Here is a 25,456-nt window from a genome sequence, read left to right as displayed (position 1 = left end):
TACCCTCACAATGGATTCTTCCCACCATTGCGGCTTTGACTCATTAGTAAATATTACATAGCTCTTCTTAATTAATTTGAAACCGGGGAACGTTAGTCATGCTTGGGAGATGATAAATCAAGGCTTTTGGCTGCCACAGGCACTCTGGGAACTGTTGTTATTTACCCTGCTGTGAGACTGAAGTTCTGGGCCTGGTTTCCCCAAATTATCTTAAGCCTAAGTTAATCATTAGAACCATTGAGCTCAAGGCTAAGTTCGTCATTAGAACCATTGAGGTCACTAAACTTAGCCTTAAGATGCTTTTGGGAAACCGAGCCCTGGTGAGAGCCTGTAGCCGAGAACGGACACACACACACACACACACACACACACACACACATACTAGGACAGGCATGTTGTTATGTTCTTACACTGTTGTAGAGAATAAAGACCTGTCCTAGTATATTCTGGATGACTTCTCCAGACTAGGTTTAATCAACAGCAGCCACACTGGCAGCTTTGCTCCAGGTCTGTATGTGTATTTTTCCTCCCTGGAAAATCACCCCTGATTATGGTCATCCAGCTTCTCCGCTTCCACAACATCCCCTCAAAGTCCACACAGCCTTATTTTTGTGGAATTCCACTTTTTTCCCTCCTAACCCCTAAACCTAACTCTTACCTTAAACCCCCAAAACCCTAACCTTAACGCCAATGTAGGAAAACAAGTGTGTATACACACACACACACACACACACAGACACACACACACACACACAGACACACACACACACACACACACACACACACACACACACACACACACACACACACACACACACACACACACACACACACACACACACACACAGCCCCTCTCCTCCTGTCACCCCACTGAGAGCCTATAGCTGTTCTGTGGCTGAGAGGGCACTCTCCATTAGCTGCCTCTTGCTTAATTGATGAGGTGTTCAAAGATGTCTTCGCTCACCACTCGCAGGGAAAAGTACACCCAAAGTTGGCCGAGGAGCTGTGGTCTTGATGGAACAGAAGCGGTGAGAGAGATGCAAAGCGTGGAAAATATATTTTTTATATCTTGCCATTATGGAGTTGGACCATGGTTGAGTCTGAAATTGGACCATTTCCTTTATAGTGCACTACTTTTGACCAGGGCCCTTAGGGCTCTGGTCATAAGTAATGCACTATATAGTGAATAGGGCACCCCATGTATCTCTCCCACTCTGTAATGTTACCTTTCATTGTTGAGTGGATTCCATTACGTAATGCGTCCAGAAAGCGAAAATGTCGGAAGGTGGGTGATGATGAGTGCAGGACTGTGAGGAGAGGCTTGAGTTTGAAGGGGGGCTGAGGAAGAGGAGAGGGTGTAACTTGAGCCTGATGTATTTAGTCCAAAGTCCATTTCGGGTTAACCCAAACTAAACCTGGGTTCTCTGGATCAACTCAGAGAAGCAAAATGACAATGGAGAGAAAATTCCTCCTTCCTCTTGCCACCTTGGATATACAGCACTACTACTGGTAGTAGCTGCCTTCTTTTCTGATTTAGGCTTGTAAAATTCCAGAATCGTATTTTGTGATTGTCTGGATCTTATATGATCTATTAACAGTTCCATATGGATTTCGAGCAAGGGTATAATGGAATGAATTTTTTCAACTCTAGTCTGATCGGATGACATTTTGTACTGGCAAACCATAGAACTCCTCTTCAAAGATCTCCAGTAGTACTGTGTCATTGAGTAGCACCCTCATGTTTCCTTCATTCAGTGGAAGTGGTCTTACGCAACGCTGCTAAATGTGTCATCTCTCCATCATCACCGCCTTAGTTCTCTCTACTTGTCAAGTAGAGGTTTGGTTAGGCTCTCGGAGGGCTTATCGGCACGCATTATCAGAAGATTGCAGACGACACAACAGTGGTAGGCCTGATCACCGACAATGACGAGATCGCCTATAGGGAGGAGGTCAGAGACCTGGCCAGGTGGTGCCAGAATAACAACCTATCCCTCAACGTAACCAAGGCTAAGGAGATGATTGTGGACTACAGGAAAAGGAGGACCGAGCACGCCCCCATTCTCATCGACGGGGCTGTAGTGGAGCAGGTTGAGTGCTTCAAGTTCCTTGGTGTCCACATCAACAAACTAGAATGGTCCAAACACACCAAGACAGTCGTGAAGATGGGCACGACAAAGCCTGTTCCCCCTAAGGAGACTGAAAAGATTTGGCATGGGTCCTCAGATTCTCAAAAGGTTCTACAGCTGCAACATCGAGAGCATCCTGACTGGTTGCATCACTGCCTGGAATGGCAATTGCTCGGCCTCCGACCGCAAGGCACTACAGAGGGTAGTGGGTACGGCCCAGTACATCACTGGGGCTAAGCTGCCTACACCAGGCGGTGTCAGAGGAAGGCCCTAAAAATTGTCAAAGACCCCAGCCACCCCAGTCATAGACTGTTCTCTCTACTACCGCATGGCAAGCGGTACCAGAGTGCCAAGTCTCTAGTACAAAAAGGCTTCTCAACAGTTTTTACCCCCAAGCCATAAGACTCCTGAACAGGTAATCAACTGGCTACCCAGACTATTTGCATTGTGTGCCCCCCCACCATCCCTCTTTATGCTGCTGCTACTCTCTGTTTATCATATATGCATCGTCACTTTAACTATACATTCATGTACATACTACCTCAGTTGGCCCGACCAACCAGTGCTCCCGCACATTGGCTAACTGGGCTATCTGCATTGTGTCCCACCACCCGCCAACCCCTCTTTTACGCTGCTGCTACTCTCTGTTCATCATATATGCATAGTCCTTTAACCATATCTACATGTACGTATAACCTCAATCAGCCCGACTAACCGGTGCCTGTATGTAGCCTCACTACTGTTATTTTTCACTGTCTTTTTACTGTTGTTTTTATTTCTTTACTTACCTATTGTTCACCTAATACCTTTTTTGCACTATTGGTTAGAGTCTGTAAGTAAGCATTTCACTGTAAGGTCTACACCTGTTGTATTCGGCGCACGTGACAAATAACTTTGATTTGATTGGCTTTGCTTGACGTCAGCCTTCATTCCCTCTTCGTGCAGGCTGGGGATCTGGCTCTATCTGCTATTTCGATAGACTTCCTTTGCAGAGTTACGTTTCTTGCACAACGGTCCTGCTATGAGTCACGTGTATGTTGTGGTTGACCTTAAACTGGGGTTTTATACCAACATACTAGGAGAACGGATTCAAAGGACATTTCCTCACAGACTACCTACCCCCATGTCTTTGTCCGTCTGCGTGCGCGTGTGTGTTTACTCAGACGGGTAGCTCTGCTGGTACGTTCAGACACAGCCCTGTAATACCGTGTGCATGTTCCACAGAGTACTATTATGCAAGCGTTGCAGTTGCCGTGACCACAGCGCAGCATGTCAATCTAAATCCTAAACATCGTTGTGCGGTTCATCAGACTAAAGATGCTCATCGGGCTTAAAGATGCTCTGTGAAGAAGGCGCACAGTATGTGGAGAGATCTCTTGTTAGGTTTAAATACCACCTCTCTGACATTTAATTATAATGCAGCTATATTTAGCCTGCCACTTGGCGATAGGCAGCTCTTTCTACTTGATTAAAGCAGCAGCGACTTAAGAAGCCATGTTTTGGCTCTGACACTCTGCCTGGTGAGATCTCAGCCAGTCTCAGCTCATATCAGCTGATCTCATCTCGTCTTGTCCAGAGGAGGGAGACGTGTGTGTGTGTGTGTGGACACAGGCTGATGGGCTCAGCATGAGGTCCTCTACTCTCCCCTTCGGTCCAGTGCGAGGCCTTTGTTCCACCGGCTATGATAGAAAATACTTCAATAATAATCTGTCTGCCTCACCCTATTGTTCTCCTGCTCCTGTTACCCCGGGAAACCATGGCTAAACCAGAGGCCCTTTCATCTCAGGCTAGCCGTCTCATGACCACATGACCGTTGTCCATATCTGCATTTATTTCACCTTTGTTTTAACAGGGAGTCGTATTGATACCCAGCACTACAGAATACAGAAATACACGCATCAAATACGCAATCAATAAATAGGAGCATGCAAAAACGCATAGCCTGCAGTGTCACACACACTGGCTCAGGTGTTGCATTGTGCGTGTTGGATTCCATTGCAGTTGGACTGCGTAGAATCACTGCTAGGGCTTCCTCATTATGTGATGATTGATTCAGTGCCTCCTTCAAACTGATCCCCTCAAACACGCTGAATGACTGTCTCATCTCGTTCAAAGGCTTCTTTTAGCAGATAATGACTGAAACAGGAGAGAGCGGCTTCAAAGGCATCTTTAGGTGTTTGGACCCGCTGGAAGTTGGTGAATAGCAGTGACTGTCCCTCTTCTTATTTGGTTCTCATTGGTGTAGGTTGAAGTATCCGCTAGATGCTGATCTCGGGTTAGTTTGGCATTTACCCCACTATGGTTAATATTAAGTTTGAGGGAGGGAAGCTCATCCTAGATCTGTACCTAGGTGGAACTTCACCCCGGAGCATTCTCATTTGTCTATCACCATTGTTTACTGCATCCACCCCTATGCTGTGTATTATATATTGCTTAGTCATTGCGAGTATGAAAACAACAAGGCTATTAAAATAGACGAGAGGGCAGCGTCGCAGCATGAGCTCTTTACATCGAGGGTTATTAAGCCAAAACGCTGTGTGCATGAAACACATTTTAATCAGTGTTTTTTTTTTTTCCTGGAGTAGAGATAACATACTCTGTTATCAGCATGAGATCCCCTCAGTAACTGATACACACGAACACAAAAACACTCTTGACGTGGTCGTATAAAATAGCTTTGCGTGCAGCCATCACATGACATTCTGTTCATTAGAATTCTGATACATTTTCTTTCTCACTGAAATCTTTGTTTCTTAGTGAATGCTACTCGGTGCAGAAGGAAGAATTATCATTGGTCTATGCGCTGTAGAGTTTTAGTCTAATCTTTAGCCCAAACATGGCGGGTCTCGTCAGAACTCAAGAGTTTGGGGCGAGGCAGCCCTGAAGGTTTAATAATTCATCTGGTACTGATCAATCGCTATAGAACAAAGTGATGCATTGTGTAATGTTTGGCTCTGTACAAGCCTTTTTGATGCAAGATTTTGTCACTCTGTCTGAGTCTTTTGTTATTGGCAAGCTCACCATGGGTCACAAATGGTAAAAAGCCTGCCTCTTGTTTTCTATCCGTTCTGTGCAGATGCTTTGCTTGTTGCTTCAGAACAAATGATCACAGAACAGGTAGTGACTTAAGAGATTTTTAACAGGAACCTTGTGATTTTTGTCCAAAACACATAGTCTGCAAAGGTTTTTGTATTGTTATCGAAGTTGTTTAAATGCCAGTGCTGATACCGGTAATTCACTCATGGCCAAGCCACAGACCCAATGGCAATATCCTCTTGTCAGCTAAGTTTCCCTTGGACTGTGAGCGTGTGTCAGCCTTGAACTGATGACGGGGCAATCTGGTCCACCTCTCAGACAGGCCAGTCATTAAAGAGATACTTCTGGATTTTGGCAATGAGGCCCTAGATGCTAGTAGATACCCATAGACTTCCAGTCATTGTGCTATTGCTAGTTAGCATTGGCTCGAGAAATTACCTCGAACTTCCTTCATACTGGACACAGACGGTATCCACAAATGAATCTGTCTCCCAAAGTATCCCTTTAAGGTTACCTTCACACCGGCTGTCTCGTCTGGCCTCGTCTCTCACTCACTCACTCACTCACTCACTCACTCACTCACTCACTCACTCACTCACTCACTCACTCACTCACTCACTCACGATGGAGCCCTGTCTGAGCCTCATCACCACCTCTGTCATGGGACACCTTCTCCCAACCCTGGTGTCTTCATCCTCACAGGAATACGAGGATAACATTTGTTTTTGTGAAATCTAGAGAAACAAACAGTTAAAAAAGGGCAACCCTATTTCCTACATATGGAATAGCACCCAATCATTTTTTGGACAAAAAAACGATTGAAACGAGTCATCTTTTATTTATGGGAGATGCCATCGCATTTTCTTTTTTGCAGTGTGACTGTTCCCAGCACCCCATTCCATTGAAGCCTCTTAGTAAGTAGCCCTGGCATATCTAAACTCCACACGTCTGTTGTCGGTGTGAGGCGAGCTTATCTGAACCTGTGTCAGTCTGCTGCGTCAGGTATGGAAATCACACCACCGTATGCTCGGCCAGGGGAACAGCATAGCCTCGGTGGCATCGTGTATCTGTTGCGGATGGATGGATGGTACCATGTGGTCACACAAGTTACGCTACCTGTGCTCGTGCTATTGGGCGAGAGCACACATCACATGCATACATATGTTGTTTCAATTCTGGGCCATGTTCAGTCTCTTCAAAATACCACCTCCTCCCTGAGGATACATGGAATTACAGACCCAGTGAAGTCATTGGTTGTTCGGAGCTTTTTGATGTGTAAACCCAAAGTGTGTGTATTTTTGATGTGTCATACGCCTGAGGCAGTGTGTATGTGCACAGGAGTGTGTTCGTTCATGCGTGTGTATTGATCTCTCCGTGTCGTCTTTTGTATGTCAATTCCACACCTGCACAGTTTGCTCCCAACGCTGGTGCCTGACCTTATTGATCCCCTCTTCTCTCTCTTTCTCTCCTCTCTTTTTCTCTCCCATCTTTCTCCTCTCTTTCCGCAGATCTGCTGAACGGCGCTCAGGAGAAATGTGAGCTTCCCCCCATGGACGGCTTCCCTCACTGTGAGGGCAAAGTCAAGGTGAGCGAGACGCACACACACTCACCCAATCACGCGCACACACGCACGCACACTCACCCAATCACGCGCACACTCACACACGCACCCAATCAAACACGCACCCAATCAAACACGTACACACGCACCCAATCTCACACACACACAGCAACCACCAGCAGCAGCAGTAATCACAGCCCTCCAGCCCCAGGCCGGAGTCTGCCCGGAGCAGATACCGTCATATCATAAAGGCCATCTGCTCTGCGCGCTGCTCCCAAGCCTCCACTGGCACTGGCAAGGAAAGGCAGGCATGGCTAACCGATCACCATTTAAAAAGAGCCAAAACAGGGCTCAAACAGGTTCCATAGAGGAAACAGATGAGTTGTTTTGTCCTATTTAGCCTCCGTTTGTCTCAAATGTCTATCTCCTTTCTCTTTTTTTTATGGGATTATTTCAACCACATTACATCTCAAGTGTTTTTTATTGAGGTTAAATCAGAATGCAGCTTTTCAATGTATTCTGTTGCGCATGGCCTAAATGTTTCTGCTGATAAAACTGTCGGCTAGTAAAATAACTTCAGACAGTTTTATTTTATTCCTCGGGCGCTTTTATGGGGTTTGGTGGAAATCCCAGCTGTCACAGTGCTATATAATACTGTACATGGTACAAACTTCCTACTGGCAACCTTTTCCATCCTGTTATTGTGCTCTGATGGATGGAATAATTATTATTTGAAAAATCTTTCAGAAGGTTTTTTAGCAGGAACAAAAGACAAATTGAAGACTTCTTGCTATTTCCGATTACAATATACACTGCTCAAAAAAATAAAGGGAACACTTAAACAACACAATGTAACTCCAAGTCAATCACACTTCTGTGAAATCAAACTGTCCACTTAGGAAGCAACACTGATTGAAAATAAATGTCACATGCTGTTGTGCAAATGGAATAGACAACAGGTGGAAATTATAGGCAATTTGCAAGACACCCCCAATAAAGGAGTGGTTCTGCAGGTGGGGACCACAGACCACTTCTCAGTTCCTATGCTTCCTGGCTGATGTTTTGGTCACTTTTGAATGCTGGCATTGCTTTCACTCTAGTGGTAGCATGAGACGGAGTCTACAACCCACACAAGTGGCTCAGGTAGTGCAGCTCATCCAGGATGGCACATCAATGCGAGCTGTGGCAAGAAGGTTTGCTGTGTCTGTCAGCGTAGTGTCCAGAGCATGGAGGCGCTACCAGGAGACAGGCCAGTACATCAGGAGACGTGGAGGAGGCCGTAGGAGGGCAACAACCCAGCAGCAGGACCGCTACCTCCGCCTTTGTGCAAGGAGGAGCAGGAGAAGCACTGCCAGAGCCCTGCAAAATGACCTCCAGCAGGCCACAAATGTGCATGTGTCTGCTCAAACGGTCAGAAACAGACTCCATGAGGGTGGTATGAGGGCCCGACGTCCACAGGTGGGGGTTGTGCTTACAGCCCAACACCGTGCAGGACGTTTGGCATTTGCCAGAGAACACCAAGATTGGCAAATTCGCCACTGGCGCCCTGTGCTCTTCACAGATGAAAGCAGGTTCACACTGAGCACGTGACAGAGACAGGAGACGCCGTGGAGAACGTTCTGCTGCCTGCAACATCCTCCAGCATGACCGGTTTGGCGGTGGGTCAGTCATGGTGTGGGGTGGCATTTCTTTGGGGGGCCGCACAGCACTCCATGTGCTCGCCAGAGGTAGCCTGACTGCCATTAGGTACCGAGATGAGATCCTTAGACCCCTTGTGAGACCATATACTGGTGCGGTTGGCCCTGGGTTCCTCCTAATGCAAGACAATGCTAGACCTCATGTGGCTGGAGTGTGTCAGCAGTTCCTGCAAGAGGAAGGCATTGATGCTATGGACTGGCCCGCCCGTTCCCCAGACCTGAATCCAATTGAGCACATCTGGGACATCATGTCTCGCTCCATCCACCAACGCCACGTTGCACCACAGACTGTCCAGGAGTTGGCGGATGCTTTAGTCCAGGTCTGGGAGGAGATCCCTCAGGAGACCATCAGCCACCTCATCAGGAGCATGCCCAGGCATTGTAGGGAGGTCATACAGGCACGTGGAGGCCACACACACTACTGAGCCTCATTTTGACTTGTTTTAAGGACATTACATCAAAGTTGGATCAGCCTGTAGTGTGGTTTTCCACTTTCATTTTGAGTGTGACTCCAAATCCAGACCTCCATGGGTTGATAAATTGGATTTCTATTGATTATTTTTGTGTGATTTTGTTGTCAGCACATTCAACAATGTAAAGAAAAAAGTATTTAATAAGATTATTTATTTCATTCAGATCTAGGATGTGTTGTTTAAGTGTTCCCTTTATTTTTTTGAGCAGTATACTTCGGAATTCATAAACCCCCTGTAGAATACATTTAAGTCAATTAGCTGCAAATGATGTTTTCAGCTGCCTTGCATGACTCATTCCAGTGGACTTACTTGTGTGGCTGTCAATCTCAGTGGAATTAGTTAGGGCAGTCTCATATAAACCTACAGCCACTCTGCATAGCCTCGTCATTCAAAAACAATGGGATGGAAATCCGATTTAAAAAATCAGAAGGAAATTGCAGCGATGGAAAGAGGTAGGCTACGTCCCATATGGCAGCCTATTCCCTATGTAGTACTACTTTTGACAAGGGCCCATAATGAATAGGTTGTCATTTGAGACTCAGCCTTAATGTGTCAGTGTTGGAGTGGAACACCATTATTCCTAACCCAGACTGTGTAAGTGATTGCCATATTCCCCCGTAGCCTTTGCCAAGTTGTAGCCCCACTCTGCTCCTTCACTCTGCTCCTTCACTCTGCTCCTTCACTCTGCTCCTTCACTGGGCTTCAGCAGACTGTTTTGCACATCTCCATCTGTGAACATCTGAAAACACTGTATTTTGCAGTTGAGTCTCAAAAAAACATCAGCCCATTGAACAAAAACACTTTTTCACTTTCAATGCTGTTGACACTTTGCCCAGAGTAACACTGTTTCTTTGCTTTTATTGCCTGGTTCTTTTTCTTGGATTGATGAGTCCTCACACAGACTTGGGTCTGGTCAAATGGCTCAGAGCTTCTAGACATGGGATGGGAGGACTGGCCAAGGCATGTGGATTGATATGCTATACTGGTACCTATTGTGTTCAGTCCTGATCAAGTCTCTCCTCCTCTTCCTCAGTGGATGAAGGACATGTGGCGGTCAGACTCATGCTACACTAACTACGGCGTGGACGGCTCCACCTGCTCCTTCTTCATATATCTCAGCGAGGTGAGTCTGTCTGTCTGTCTGTGGTTGTCTGTCTGTCTGGTTGTCCGTGTATGTGCGCACAGTGGCTACAGTGTGGTTTGATCTACTCGTTGACATTCAGTGTTAACAGCCTGGGGGACGTGGAACTCCCCAGCTCTTTACGTATTCATCCACTGCATCTCCACGCGCCCTTGACGACTGAACTATTTACTTGTGAATTATCCTACAGCGTTGAATTTTTTTTACAGGCGTTAATATGGAAACATGTGCTGTAGCTTTCTGATGACCTTAGCGAGTAGGGTACGCACATTCAAACACAACACTTGAGATGTAAAGCCCATTTATACCGTAGCATTCACAAATAAGGTTTGTCCTCTGGTGGTCAATGAGAAGCTCATTGCTAAGTAGCAATGACTGAACTGAAGTTTGTTTTAATCAAGTCCCTGACTCTATGTTTATTCTCAGTCAGATATGGGAGCTGGTCAGATATGGGAGCTGGTCAGATATGGGAGCTGGTCAGATATGGGAGCTGGTCAGATATGGGAGCTGGTCAGATATGGGAGCTGGTCAGATATGGGAGCTTATTAATGTTGTATAAGTTGAGATCAGTGCTTGGGGGAAGAACTGTGCAATGTCATTTTACTCTACTGAAAAAACCTGTTGGGAAAGACAGGCACCAAATTCATTAAAGGAAAACTCCACCCCAAAACTATATTCTGGTATTTGTTTCATTAGTCCATTGTTGACATAGTCCCAAAATGTTTTGCATGTCAGCAATGAAGATATATAACATTCATAAAAAGCCAGTATGATGCATTTTGCATCATGATGCAACACTCAGCATCATATGACACGAAATGCATAACACTGGCTGTATTTCTGTATTTTTGAAAGTTTATATATCTTGAGAACTTCACTGCTGACATATAAAACAATTTGGGACTGTGGGTGGGTGGGTGGAATTTTCCTTTCAGGGAGAGAGTGTGGCTGTGTACCAAATGTCATCCTATTGCCTATTTAGTACACCGCTTTTGACTAGGGCCCATAGGGACCCCTTAGGTATGCAGCCAGTGTGAAGTCTGTGCAGCGACACAGCTCTCTATCACCGAGCATTTTACTGCACTCAAGTCAGTGTGACCTGCTTTCACCATGGCGATATGCATGTATTCCCATATAGTATCAGCCTTGTTCTTTCTCTCTCTGCCTCTCTCACGCGTTCTGTCTGGCACTCACACACGCAATGCACCCTCCTCAGAGTGAGGAGGCATTTGGCATGTAGCCTAATTTCCCATGCTCAGTGTGGACAGCCAGACGGATGGCCCCAACATTGGGGCTGTCACAGCTAAAACCCCAGCCTCCATTTTAAGGGCCAATTGTAGTGTGTCAGGGTTCCACTGGTTGCCTCACTGGCTCAGTGAGTGAATGAGGTTGATTGAGGCTTAATTGATTAAGAGTTTATCCAAATGGCACCCTATCCCCAATGTAGTGAACTACTTTTGGCCAGAGCCCTACACCCTATCAGCCAGACACCCCCAAAAATAGTGCACTATATAGGGAATAGGATGTCATTACAGTACATGACTATATCTGCATCTGCACTCAACAGTGAGTCTGGTCCCACCATAGCTAGTTGATGCATCATCACCCCCCCCCCCCCCTCCCCCCCCCCAGAACCTCTGAAGTGAGAACAAAGCGAGCCAGGCCTCTGTCAACATGACATCTGCTTTCACTGAAATAATTACCTGCCTAATGATTGCCTGATTTGCCCCCTAGCCTGCATCCCAAATGTTACCCTATTTCCTATATAGTGAGTTACTTTTGACCAAGGCCTATAGGGCTCTGGTCATAAGTAGTGCACTATATAGAGAAGAGGGTGCCATTTTGGACACAACCCTAGTGTCCTTTCCTCCCTCCCTCGACCCTGCGTCCTCTCCTCTCTCGCCTCTTCGTTGGCAGAGTTCACAGGCCCCATATGAATCACTCTGTCACATTTTCCATCTCAGTTCCTTCTGATATTATGTTCTGATGTTAATGTCATTTTAGGTGGAGAACTGGTGCCCGCGCCTGCCGTGGAGAACCAAGACATTGAATGAGGAGGCCGACCGGAGGGGCCAGGTGAGTGTCTGAACTGAAGGGCTTTCCACACGGTCAAGCTGAGACAAACTGAGTATAGTTGCTGGAACCGTGCTGGAAAGGACAACGGGAAAATAAAATATTACAGCCAACACAGTTTGGTTCAGGTTGGCACCATGTGAAAATGACAATGTGATAAGAAAATATCTTAAAACACAGTAGTGAAAAGGGCATAAGTTCCAGACTCTGCACCCTGCTGAAAGACCAACAGCCTGGCCAGTCCTTTTCGCTCTCACTTCTCTGGGGACTGGCCAGACAGAATACCCGGCCTGAAGACAAATGCCAAGTCACGAGGGCATTGAATTGCCTTCATAATGTTATGACATCATGTGCTCTTTAGAAATGACCTCTTCCACTTGCCTTTTAGCTCAAATGGTATCGACTAATGCAATGTTAGTGCACATAGGCTAACACACACACACACACACACACCCTGTCTGAAGAGTAGACTCACTCCAGTGATTCCGTTAGGAACTGACTATAGAGCGGGAGAGGATTTATACCATGATGCCTGTCGCCATGCCAATGGGCACTCGCTCAAATCTCCTACAGGGCCGTCTGAGCTCAGAGCTCCGGGCGTGGCTCGTCGTTATTGGCTTTAAATATTACTCCGCTCCCGGTTATGGATAATGCGATAAGTCCAAATTGAATACTCTTTGCCCCCCTTCGGATATGTCAACATGAGTGATCCTTTTGTCTTTGAGATCACCGTTGATGGTGGTTGGGATTTTTTTGTTGTTGACCAGGGCCCATAATGCTATGGTCAAAAGTAGTGCACTACATAGGGAATAGGATGCCATTTGGAACAGAACCCCAGACTTTTCTCTCCCAGTGATTTCCTGTCCTGATGAGGGATGGTAATGCACTGCCAGAGAGTTTAGTGCATTGTTTCCCCAGCTTTAGCAGCTGTTAATGGCAGGCAGGGCTGCATCTCAACCAAGCTGGCTTTGGGAAAGCTTTCTTAAATATTGACCCGAGAGAAGCTGAGAAATGTGTAGATTGCTATCATTGCATTCCAGCGTTCAATGAGGAGCCATATGTCTTTGTAATGCAAAGAGCGCCTGGCAGAACTTGGCACTTTGTAGCTTAAGTGTTTAAGTTCATGAGAATCCTCTTTTATATCCTGTATGTTGTGACCGATTCCTTCAAGTGAATCGATGGATTTCGATACCAATGTGCGTGTTGGAGTTTGACAGCCTTACGGAATCACTGATCTACAAATGACCTCAAACCCTACATAACTACTCATTATGTAATGAAGATCGGCGATTCTCTGCCTCCTTGCTCAAACTGATCACGACAAACACAATTGGGCGTGCTCGTTTGTCATCGTCCTGTGCCCCAGGTGGGTGTCTACCTACCCCCTTTCAGAGGCTAACATTCTCCTTCTATAGGGTAAACCTTGAAAGAGGTTAATGGGTTAAACCATAACGCCTAAAGAGTAGGGGTGTCTAAATTGTGTTGTCTTCTTCCTAGACGGAGATCCGGACGAGCTTCGAGGAGCTATACCGGGTCATGTCTCGGCGAGAGGAGTTCCGCTGGATGATGCTCCGGATCAAGCGCATGGAAGACCCCTGGATCAACGCCATCCGCGCCCTGGCTGCCAAGCAGAACCTGGCCAAGAGGAAGAAGGTAGGACACACTCACAAACACGTACTCATGTGCACGCACTCACACACATACTCATGCAAGCTTGCACTTACACACTTGCACGCCCGCACTCACACACACAAACACACCTACGAAAATATATTATCTACTTGGACAAGAGAACAGAATCAGCCCATGCCTTTCTGAACTGAGAAACTTTAAACAAGGAAAGTCCATTGTGTTCTGGGTAGCTACCTGGCTCCAACGATTAATAATGGAGGTTTCAGTTCCCTAGTGATCTTCAGGACTTTGTAAATAATTCACCTCCACCTCCTCTTTCTGACTCTACGGCTTCGAACGGTATGGATATGACATATGGTGAGAGCCCTACTCCCTCTAGTTAGAGTGGAAGAAAGTATCTTGCACCTGAAACTCCAATACTTCACTTTTTTCCAGAAGTGATTGGTGTAAGCATTGGCTTGAGTGAGAAAGAGTACACTTTGGGAGAAGTGTGGAGAATCGGGACTCAGCCCAACCTCTATCATGCCAAAAGCTCAGAGCAGGAACAAAGTAGCCTGATCCCAGATCTCTTTGTGCTGTTTTGCCAACTTGGCAAGACCACACAAACAGATCTTTTTACATTATTACAGTCATAATCCTCTCTCTACCCATGAATTCCTTTATTTAACCTTTATTTAACTAAGCAAGTCAGTTAAGAACAAATTCTTATTTACAATGACGTCCTACCAAAAGGCCTCCTGCGGGGACGGGATAAAACATTTTTTATAAATATAGGACAAAATGCAATGCACCTTAGTGATTGCGTCTCCGTCCCAAATTGCACCCTATCCCCTACATAGTTTACTACTATGGGAACTGGTCAAAAGTAGTGCACTATATAGGGAATAAGGTGCTGTTTGGGACAAATTATTGTGGCTGGCTAACACAGCAGCTGAGAGTGTGTTGAGGCGTCCATAGAAAGCACAGAACATTGTAATGTTGGATTCTCTCCTGTGTTTGTGTGTTCCCTGGTGAAAAGAAGGAGACTTGTGCGCTCTGATGTTAATAATGATACGTCTTCTGTGGAGTGCATCTTTGACGTACATTCTGCTACGTTTGAATAGGGAAAATGCCTTATTACATTTTTCCAACCCATTGAATTGCGTTTGGATTACTTCAAGAACTAAAGACGCACACCCAGATGGTTGGCGATGTGCCCAACATACTTGAAAAAAAAAACAGAAAGTTGCACACTATATTACACGCAGTGATTTATTGGGTTCCAGTAATAGTGTATGAATTTTTTATGTTGATAATATATCCCATTCCCATACATTTTTGTTTTGATAGTCATGTTGGGAATCAAACTCTCAACCCTGGCATTGCTAGCACCATGCTCTAACCAACTGAGCCATAATGAGAAACAATAGATTTAAACTGAACTGACACACTATACCTCTCTCCATCAGATCCTGGTGCACCTGGGCCTGTTGACCAAGGAGTCGGGCTTCAAGATTGCAGAGAACGCCTTCAGTGGGGGCCCCCTGGGGGAGCTGGTGCAATGGAGTGACCTCATCACCACCCTCTACCTGCTGGGCCACGACGTACGCATCTCCGCCTCCCTGGCCGAGCTCAAAGAGTGAGTCCGTTGACTGTGTGTGTGCACCCCTCGGACACATCTGGGTGGTGTTCAGTGCGGAGTACCGTAGCAAAACGGTTAAAACGTTTTCCAACGTAAAATGACAAAGAGCTTTTCTAGGATCATAATGAATAAGATTATATGGACAGGTTGGGACTTCATCCTAGATCATCAGCACTCCTACTCAGACACTTTATGGATACAGGCCCAGGTCTCCCCTGTCCATGTAGTCTTATTCATTGTGATCTAAAAGGCAAAACTGATCCTAAATCAGCAGCACTCCTACTCTGAGATGCTTGATACATACAGCCCCAGGTATTACCTCGCCAAGGTCACCTATGGAATGAGCAGAAGTATAAGCTAGTGTAATGTGAGGTGGTTGCGACCCACCTGCAAAAACATCCACATGTTCTTTGTGTACTCTAGTCCTGCTTTGTTAGGTAAAACCTGTCTCATATTACTTCCTACTTGAATAATCAAATCAAATCAAACTTTATTTGCCACATGCGCCGAATACAACAACTGTGGACTTTACCGTGAAATGCTTACTTACAAGCCCTTAACCAACAGTGCAGTTCAAGAAGAAGAAAATATTTACCAAATATTTACCATATTTACTAAAATAAAAAGTTATAATAAAAAGTAAAACAATAACGAGGCTAAATACAGGGCGCTCCAGTACCGCTTGCCGTGTGGTAGCAGAGAAAACAGTCTATAACTTGGGTGACTGGAGTCTGACAATTTTATGGGCTTTCCTCTGACACCACCTATTATATAGGCCCCGGATGGCAGGAAGCTTAACCCCAGCGATGTACTGGGCCATTCACACTACCCTCTGTAGCGCCTTACGGTCAGATGCCGAGCAGTTGCCATACCAGGCGGTGATGGAACCGGTCAGGATGCTGTCGATGGTGCAGCTGTAGAACATTTTGAGGATTCTGGGGGCTCATGCCAAATCTTTTCAGTTTCCTGAGGGGGTTTTGTTGTGCCCTCTTCACGACTTTTGGTATGTTTGGACCTTAGAGGTTTGTTGGTGATGTGGACACCAAGGAACTTGAAGCTCTCGACCCGCTCCACTATAGCCCCATCGATGTTAATGGTGGACTGTTCGGCCCGCCTTTTCCTGTAGTCCACGATCAGCTCCTTTGTCTTGCTCACATTGAGGGAGAGGTTGTTGTCCTGGCACAACACTGCCAGTTCTCTGACCACCTCCCTATAGGCCGTTCCATCGTTGTCAGTGATCAGGCCTACCGCTGTTGTGTCTTCAGCAGCAGGTAGCCTAGTGATTAGAGCGTTGGGCCAGTAACCGAAAGGTTGCTCGTTCGAATCCTCGAGCTGACAAGGTAAAAATCTGTCATTCTGCCCCTGAACAAGGCAGTTAACCCACTGTTCCTAGGCCATCATTGTAAATAAGAATTTGTTCTTAACTGACTTGCCTATTTAAATGAAGGTAAAAAAAACGTGATGATGGTGTTGGAGTCATGTTTGGCCTCGCAGTCATGGGTGAACAGGGAATACAGGACGGGACTAAGTACACACCCCTGAGGGGCCCCAGTGTTAAGGATCAGCGTGGCAGACGTGTTGTTGCTTACTCTTACCACCTAGGGGTGGCCCGTCAAGAAGTCCAGGACCCAGTTGCAGAGGGAGGCGTTTAGTCCCAGACTCCTTAGCTTAGTGATGAGCTTCGTGGGCACTATAGTTTTGAACGCTGAGCTGTAGTCGATGGTGTTCTTTTTGCCCAGGTGAGAAAGGGCGGTGTGGAGTGCAATTGAGATTGCTTCATCTGTGGCTCTGTTGGGGCGGTATGCGAATTGGAGTGGGTCTAGGGTGTCCGGGAGGATGCTGTTGATGTAAGCCATGACCAGCCTTTCAAAGCACTTCATGGCTAACGATGTGACTGCCACTGGGCGGTAATCATTTAGGCAGGTTACCTTCGCTTCCTTGGGCACAGGGACTATGGTGGTCTGCTTGGAACATCTAGGTATTACAGACTCGGTCAGGGAGAGGTTGAAAATGTCAGTGAAGACACTTGACAGTTGGTCCGTGCATGCTTTGAGTGCACGTCCTGGTAACCTGTATGGCCCTGCGGCTTTGTGAATGTTGACCTGTTTAAAGGTTTTATTCACATCGGCTACCGAGAGCGTTATCACACAGTCATCCAGAACAGCTTGTGCTCTTGTGCATGCTTCAGTGTTGCTTGCCTCAAAGCGAGCATAAAAGGCATTTAGCTCGTCTGGTAGGCTCGCGTCACTGGGCAGCTTGCATCTGGGTTTCCCTTTGTGGTCCGTAATAGTTTTCAAGCCCTGCCACATCCGATGAGCATCAGAGCCAGTGTAGTAGGATCTTAATCCTGTATTGACGCTTTGCTTGTTTGATGGTTCGTCTGAGGGCATAGCGGGATTTCTTATAAGCGTCCGGATTAGTGTTCTGCTCCTTGAAAGCGGCAGCTCTAGCCTTTAGCTCGATGCGGATGTTGCCTGTAATCCATGGCTTCTGGTTGGGATATGTACGTACAGTCACTGTGGGGACGACGTCATCAATGCACTTATTAATGAAGCCAATGACTGAGGTGGTGTATTCCTCAATGCCATTGGATGAATTCCAGTCTGTGCTAGCAAAACAGTCCTGTAGTGTAGCACCCGCGTTATCTGAACACTTACGTATTGAGCGAGTCACTGGTACTTCCTGCTTTAGTTTTTGCTTGTAAGCAGGAATCAGGAGGATAGAATTGCGGTCCAATTTGCCAAATGGAGTGCGGGGGAGAGCTTTGTATGCATCTCTGTGTGTAGAGTAAAGGTGGTCTAGGATTCTTTTTTCCCCCTGGTTGCACATGTGACATGCTGGTAAAAATTTGGCAAAACTGATTTAAGTTTGCCTGCGTTAAAGTCCCCGGCCACTAGGAGCGCCGCTTCTGTGTGATCATTTTCTTCTTTGCTTATGGCCTTAAAGAGTTGGTTGAGAGCGGTCTCAGTGCCAGCTTCGTTTTGTGGTGGTAAATAGACGGCTACGAATAATACAGATGAGAACTCTCTTGGTAGATAGTGTGGTCGACAGCTTCATAAGGTACTCTACCTCAGGCGAGCAATACCTCGAGACTTCTTTAATATTAGACATCGCACGCCAGCTGTTATTGACAAAAAGACACCAGAGGTAGCGTCTCTGTTCTGCCGGTGCATGGAAAATCCCGCCAGCTCTATATTGTGAGTTTTTACTTTCAGCCACGTCTCGGTGAAACATAAGATGTTAGTTTTTAATGTCCCGTTGGTAGGATAATCTTAATAGTAGGTCATCAATTTTATTTTCTAACGATTACACGTTAGCAAGGAGAATGTAAGGCATTGGGAGTTTACTCGCTCGCCTCCGGATTCTCAGAAGGATCCCCGATCTGCGTCCCCTTTTCTGGCGTCTTTTCTTCACGCAAAAGGCGTGGATCTGGGCCTGTTCCAGTGAAAGCAGGATATCCTTCTCGTCAGACTCGTTAAAGGAAAACGAGTCCTTTTCTTCCAGTCCGTGGTGAGTAATCGATTTTCTGATGTCCAGAAGTTATTTTCGGTCGTAAGAGACGGTAGCAGTAACATCATGTACGCAATAAGTAAAAAAAATATATATAAGTTACGCAAAAAAATAACAAGATTGCACAATTGGTTGGGAGAATGTAAAACGTCAGCAATGTTCTTCGGCGCCAGTTGTTTAATAAGAGGGGTTTACTATGTGTAAACAATCCATAGCTTTCTTCTCTTTGTTTGTTGTGTGTTGCAATACAATGTTATTGTCCATGTTACAGTGAATTTAAAACTGTTCTGAACCCCAGAGCCCTGATCAAAAGTAGTGAACTATATAGGGGAATATGGTGCCATTTCAGATACACCCTGTGGGTCCTAATTAAGCCTACTCCCTCTCCTCGTGCAGGATCATGAGGAGAGTGATGGGGAACAAGTCCAGCTGCCCCACCCAGGGGGACAAGGTAGTGGAGCTCATCTACATTGACATTGTGGGCCTGACCCAGTTCAAGAAGACACTGGGGCCCTCCTGGGTCCACTATCAGTAAGTACTCCATATCTTCGTGTGTGTGATAGTATTTATACACACCCACGTCATCATAAGTTATGGGCTGGGACGTGTGATGTTTTCTTTCTTTTTTTTATTTAACTAGACAAGTCAGTTAAGAACACGTTTTATTTACACTGATGGCCTAACCCGGCCAAACCCTAACCCGGAAGACGCTGGGCCAATTGTGCGCCGCCCTATGGGACTCCCAATCACGGCCGGTTGTGATACAGCCTGGAATCTAACCAGGGTCTGTAGTGATGCCTCTAGCACTGAGATGCAGTACCTTAGACTGCTGCGCCACTTGGGAGCGTGTGTGATGTTGTTAATTTAGTTAGATGGAGATCTGAGTCGTCATAAAATGTCTTAGTTCAAATATGAACATCCTAGTTTTTGTATCCAATGAGTTTCCTAGTATCCTCGTTTACGTCTGTGTCACGTGATGAGGTCTCTTTGGAATCCGCATCCTCCTTGCTGCTTTGACTAGTTGGGAAGTGGTAACAGTGTCAGGCTCTTTGTCTGTGTTCCTCTGAGTCTCCCGAGGCTGTGTCCCTCCCTGTAGGATGCCAAGCCTTGCTGGGGCATGTTGTCAGAGGGTTCGCCCATTGCTCATTTACTGATTGGAGAGCAAAGGAGAGAGGTTGGCGGGGTGAAAAGAGGCCCATTTCTTGCAGCTCATTTGATACCTGGTGGGGTAGCTATTCAGGTGACAAAGATCCAGGCACAGAGGGGGGGACCAGATGTGATTTACACACTCATTAGCATCTGAATGAGAAGGCTGAAACCCAGGCTGGATTTACATTTTAGTCATTTAGCAGATGCTCTTATCCAGAGCCACTTAGAGTAGTGGGTACATACATTTTCATACTTTTTTCTCATACTGGTCCCTTGTGGGAATTGGACCCACAACCCTGGCGTTGCAAGCGCCATGCTCTACCAATTGAGTCACACGGGACCCAAGATTAGATTCGGGGGTCCATGCAGACCAGACCGAGGTGAGCCTGCTCCTCCTGCCTGTATGGGTGGATGGGTTTTTCTTCTGTAAGACCCTATTTTTTTCAAGCTAACAAAAGTCTTCAGGTTTCATGCAAGGTTACTCATCAAGCAAGCTCACTATCATGAGAACCACCTCTGTTACAGTGGCTGCCATCAAACTGTTCTCTCTCACTGGGCTGAAATTGCATTATGTCTGAGCTCAATCGTTTGATGTCCTCATGTAGCTAGGCCGTTTCCAGGGGAACATCAGGTCAAGGTCTTAACTCTTAATGGAGCAGTGGTCATGGTTGTGTCTGTTTTCTGCCCTCTCTCTATTGTGTGTGTGCGCCTGCGCTCCACTGATAGGACTGTCTGAACCGGCGCCTTGTGGGTATTGTTCCTCTGATGTAGCCCATCGGTGGTTGGAGGTTGTTACGAGAACCGCCTTGTGAGAACAATAAGTCAGGTTCGCTAATAGCCCCAAGATTTCCTTTCTCGTGTCAACACTTTTTGTTGGTTTTGGGTTTGCATCCTGTTTCATCTTGCTCTGAGGAAATTGACTGAGACTGCATCCCAAACGGCTCTCTATTCCCTATAATATGCATTTGTTTTGACCAAAGCCCCTGGTCAAAAGTAATGCGCTATTTAGGGAATAGGGAGCCGTTTGTGACACAGACTCAACCTTTTTACAGACGGTGTTGTCGTAATGCAGGATCCAGCTGGCATTTTCATGAGTGCATTGATTAATTTCTCGTTATACATATTGGTGATGACATTTACATTTGGCCACTTCATTCAGTGTTGATTTTGTGATGTGCACTTCCAGGAAGGTTATAAGATGCCACTGTTTTACTGTAACTTCAGACAAAACTTCTGTTGAATGTACATTTAGATTTTTAAACTGACGAGTCACGTCGTGGAACTGTTTTGGTCTTGCCCATAGTTATCTAATCCTGTCTTGTTTATATTCTTCTTACATATGTCCTCTTCTTCTTCCTCCTTGTCTATCCAGCTCTTTCCCTCCCCACTTAAAGTGATGCTCCAGAACTTTTGTAGAATTTCAGCCAGTAGTTTTGAAAGTGGTGCTCACGAGCCAAAACGGGTCCCTATTTTTGTGTGTGTACTATGTCATCCAATTGTGTACTATGTGATTCATTACGTATGATATGTTATTTTTTGCAATTCGTACAATATGTTACAAATTTGTCGTGCTTAAGATCCTGGACTGCATCTTTAAGTGTCTTTCATTTTCCACCCTCTCCAGAACAGCTTCTAATATAGAACAATTCTACATTAATGTGGATGCTACCATGATTACGGATAGTCTTGAATGAATCGTGAATGATGAGAAAGTTAGACGCACAAATATCATACCCCCAAGACATTCTAACCTCTCACCATTACAATAACAGGGGAGGTTAGCATTTTTGGGGGAATATGATATTTATGCATCTAACTTTTCCACTCATCATTATTCAAGATTCGTTCAGGACTATCCATAATCATGGTAGCATCCACATTAATGTAGAAGTGTTCAGAAACATATTTTTATTTACAATAAAAGTGACTCCCAAATGGCACAATACATTATTTACCATTCATTTCTATTAGGCACAAAATAATCATGGTAGCATCCACATGAATGTAGAAGTGTTAAAAATGTATTCTATTCTCATTTACAATAAAACCTCATAGACATTGTATCATTTCAAATCCAAAGTGCTGAAGTACAGAGCCAAAACAACAACACATGTATCACTGTCCCAATACTTTTGGAGCTCACTGTAGTGCACTAGTTTTGACCAAAGCCCTATGGGACTCTTGTCAAAAGTAGTGCACTGCACTATATAGGAAATAGGGTGCTATTAGGGAGCAGTCTGAGTCTCAAGAGGGAAGAGAATTTGAGAGCGAGAATTGTGTTCCAAGGCCAAAGTGGATGTGAGTGTGGTTGTTCAGGGCAGTGAAAGGACTGTAGGGAGAATCCCAGTGATCGGCTCAGCAGTGTTAGTGGTTTTAGAATTTAATGAGTGCAACCGCCTCTCCTGTCTTGTCACTCTTCTTCCCTCTCACACTCACTCACACACACTCACACGAAAGCAGGCACACTCACACGAAAGCAGGCACACACACACGCAAGCAGGCACACACACACACACGCAAGCAGGCACACACACACACTCAGCACTCACACACACACGAAAGCAGGCACACACACACACACGCAAGCAGGCACGCACGCACACACGCAAGCAGGCACGCACGCACACACGCAAGCAGGCACGCACGCACACACGCAAGCAGGCACGCACGCACACCGCAAGCAGGCACGCACGCACACGCAAGCAGGCACGCACACGCAAGCAGGCACGCACACGCTCAAGCAGGCACACACACTCAAGCAGGCACACACACACGCAAGCAGGCACACACACACACACACACACACACACACACACACACACACACACACACACACACACACACGCAAGCAGGCACACACACACACACTCACACTCACACACACACTAAAGCATGCACACACACATGCAAGCAGGCACACACACACACACACGCAAGCAGGCACGCACACGCAGGCACACACACACGCAAGCAGGCACACACACACACACGCAAGCAGGCGCACACACACACACGCAAGCAGGCGCACACACACACACGCAAGCAGGCGCACACACACACACACGCACACACACGTAAGCAGACACACACACACACACGTAAGCAGGCACCACACCACACGAGCGGCACACCCCCGCAGCGGCACACACACACACACACGCAAGCAGACACACACACGCAAGCAGGCACACACACGCAAGCAGGCACACACACGCAAGCAGGCACACACACGCAAGCAGGCACACACACGCAAGCAGGCACACACACACACGCAAGCAGGCACACACACACACGCAAGCAGGCACACACACACACGCAAGCAGGCACACACACACGCAAGCAGGCACACACACACACACACACACACACGCAAGCAGGCAAACACACACACACACACACACACGCAAGCAGGCAAACACACACACACACGCAAGCAGGCACACACACACACACACACGCAAGCAGGCACACACACACACACACACACGCAAGCAGGCAAACACACACACACACGCAAGCAGACACACACACGCGCAAGCAGGCACACACACACGCGCAAGCAGGCACACACACACACACACACACACACACACACACGCGCAGCAGCACACACACCGCGCAAGCAGACACACACACACACGCAAGCAGGCACACACACACACACGCAAGCAGGCACACACGCACGCAAGCAGGCACACACACACACGCACGCAAGCAGGCACACACACACACACCGCACGCAAGCAGGCACACACACACACGCACGCAAGCAGGCACACACACGCACGCAAGCAGGCACACACACGCAAGCAGGCACGCACGCACGCAGGCACACGCACGCACGCAAGCAGGCACACGCACACACGCACGCACGCAAGCAGGCACACGCACACACGCACGCACGCAAGCAGGCACACGCACACACACGCGCAAGCAGGCACGCACACGCGCAAGCAGGCACACACACACACACACATACACATGCAGGCAGGCACGCATGCACATACACACATTAACTCGGTCTTTCTCTTTCTGTATCAATCTATCTCTCTCACACACTCTCACTGCAGAAAACCAATGCTTGCTTCAGCCATCATATCAACTGTAATCATTATTTGCTGGCTATAATACGCTATCATTTCAGTTTGTCTAATTCTCAATAGTACATGGAAATCATTATAAACACGCGACTGATATCTTGAAGGCGACAGTTTTGTACTCCTTGCCACTGATCTGAACAATGTTTGAATTACAACCTTTGTCTCCAGTCTACAACAATCTCATTTGAAAGAGTATTTCACCTGAATCTCTCTCTCTCTTTCTCTCTCGTCATCTCCTAAGAATGTTGTACTGCGTCTGACAATACCCAAGTGTCTCAAAAACGAAGAGATTTGCATGCTGCGGCTTTAGTCCCACTAGTCTTAAGTTTCCTCATTGTGAATCCATTTCCCATATTTCCTGAGCATCTTGAGAAGACACACTGTCTCTCACACACACACACTCACACTGTCTTTCTCGCTCTTTCTCACGCATGCACACACACCCACCCAGCATCTGCGAAACATCTGCCTGGTCAGGAGTGGCCTTGCATGGGCTCCCAGACTGAGCTTAGCCGGCCTCTCTGGTACTCCTGGCTCTTCATCAATTTGATTAATACTCATTATTACACCTCCACCCCGTCAGGGGTCAATCAGATGAGTATGTTGGGCTCTGTCCAGAAGGATTAAAGATAGAAAGGAATAGTGGTGAAGCATAGCCTGGTGTTTATTTTTAGGCTTTGGACATAGTTTTTTTGGTGGGGGGGTGACTTATTATCTAAAAAAGCATGTGTCAGGGAGACTGAAAGAGAGAGAGCTAGATAGATGGAGAGTGAGAGAAAGCTAAAGACTGAGAGAGGGGGGGCTGACTGAGAGGGACTGAGAGAAAGCGAGAGAGAAAAGGTCATGAATGTGTCATTCCATTCCACATGACATCTTTTCTCTGGTCCTCTAATTAGTCATGATGTGTAACCTTGACCGTTCCAGTCTGATCAGTAGGACGCTCTCTCTGAGCTTTGTACACTATCTGTGGCCATGCTGAAGGTGTGGAAAATATATGCATCATGTAACTCATTAACCATTTATTAGTGGTTGAGTTATACAGCTGGAAGTGTGTATTAATGCTATAATGCGGTGTGTATTACAGATGTATGCTAACACTATAATGTGGTGTGTGACAGGTGTATGCTGCGGGTTTTGGATTCCTTCGGCACAGAGCCCGAGTTCAACCACGCCCACTATGCTCAGTCCAAGGGCCACAAGACCCCCTGGGGCAAGTGGAACCTCAACCCCCAGCAGTTCAACACCATGTTCCGTAAGTACCGCCTCATGGTTCTGGGGTGCAGATCTAGGATCAGCTTCTCCTCCCCAATCCTAACCTTAACCATTAATGGGGGAAA

At 46.5% G+C, this 25,456-nt stretch overlaps 1 protein-coding gene across 1 annotated transcript in view; it reads left to right on the top strand.

The window, feature by feature from the left end:
• The window catches only part of LOC106574313 (alpha-1,6-mannosylglycoprotein 6-beta-N-acetylglucosaminyltransferase A), a 116,553-nt gene that overhangs the window by 42,784 nt on the left and 48,313 nt on the right, over positions 1-25,456 (top strand). The window contains exons 4-10 of the mRNA XM_014150150.2: positions 6,671-6,747; positions 9,927-10,016; positions 12,039-12,110; positions 13,605-13,760; positions 15,188-15,357; positions 19,267-19,401; positions 25,238-25,371. Of these exons, the coding sequence (XP_014005625.1) occupies positions 6,671-6,747; positions 9,927-10,016; positions 12,039-12,110; positions 13,605-13,760; positions 15,188-15,357; positions 19,267-19,401; positions 25,238-25,371 (834 nt within the window). The remainder of the gene's footprint in view (positions 1-6,670; positions 6,748-9,926; positions 10,017-12,038; positions 12,111-13,604; positions 13,761-15,187; positions 15,358-19,266; positions 19,402-25,237; positions 25,372-25,456) is intronic.

The sequence above is a fragment of the Salmo salar genome, chromosome 16, assembly GCF_965601325.2.
Source record: "Salmo salar chromosome 16, fSalSal1, whole genome shotgun sequence".
Lineage (NCBI taxonomy): Eukaryota > Metazoa > Chordata > Actinopteri > Salmoniformes > Salmonidae > Salmo > Salmo salar.
This window is presented reverse-complemented; position numbering and strand designations above follow the sequence as displayed.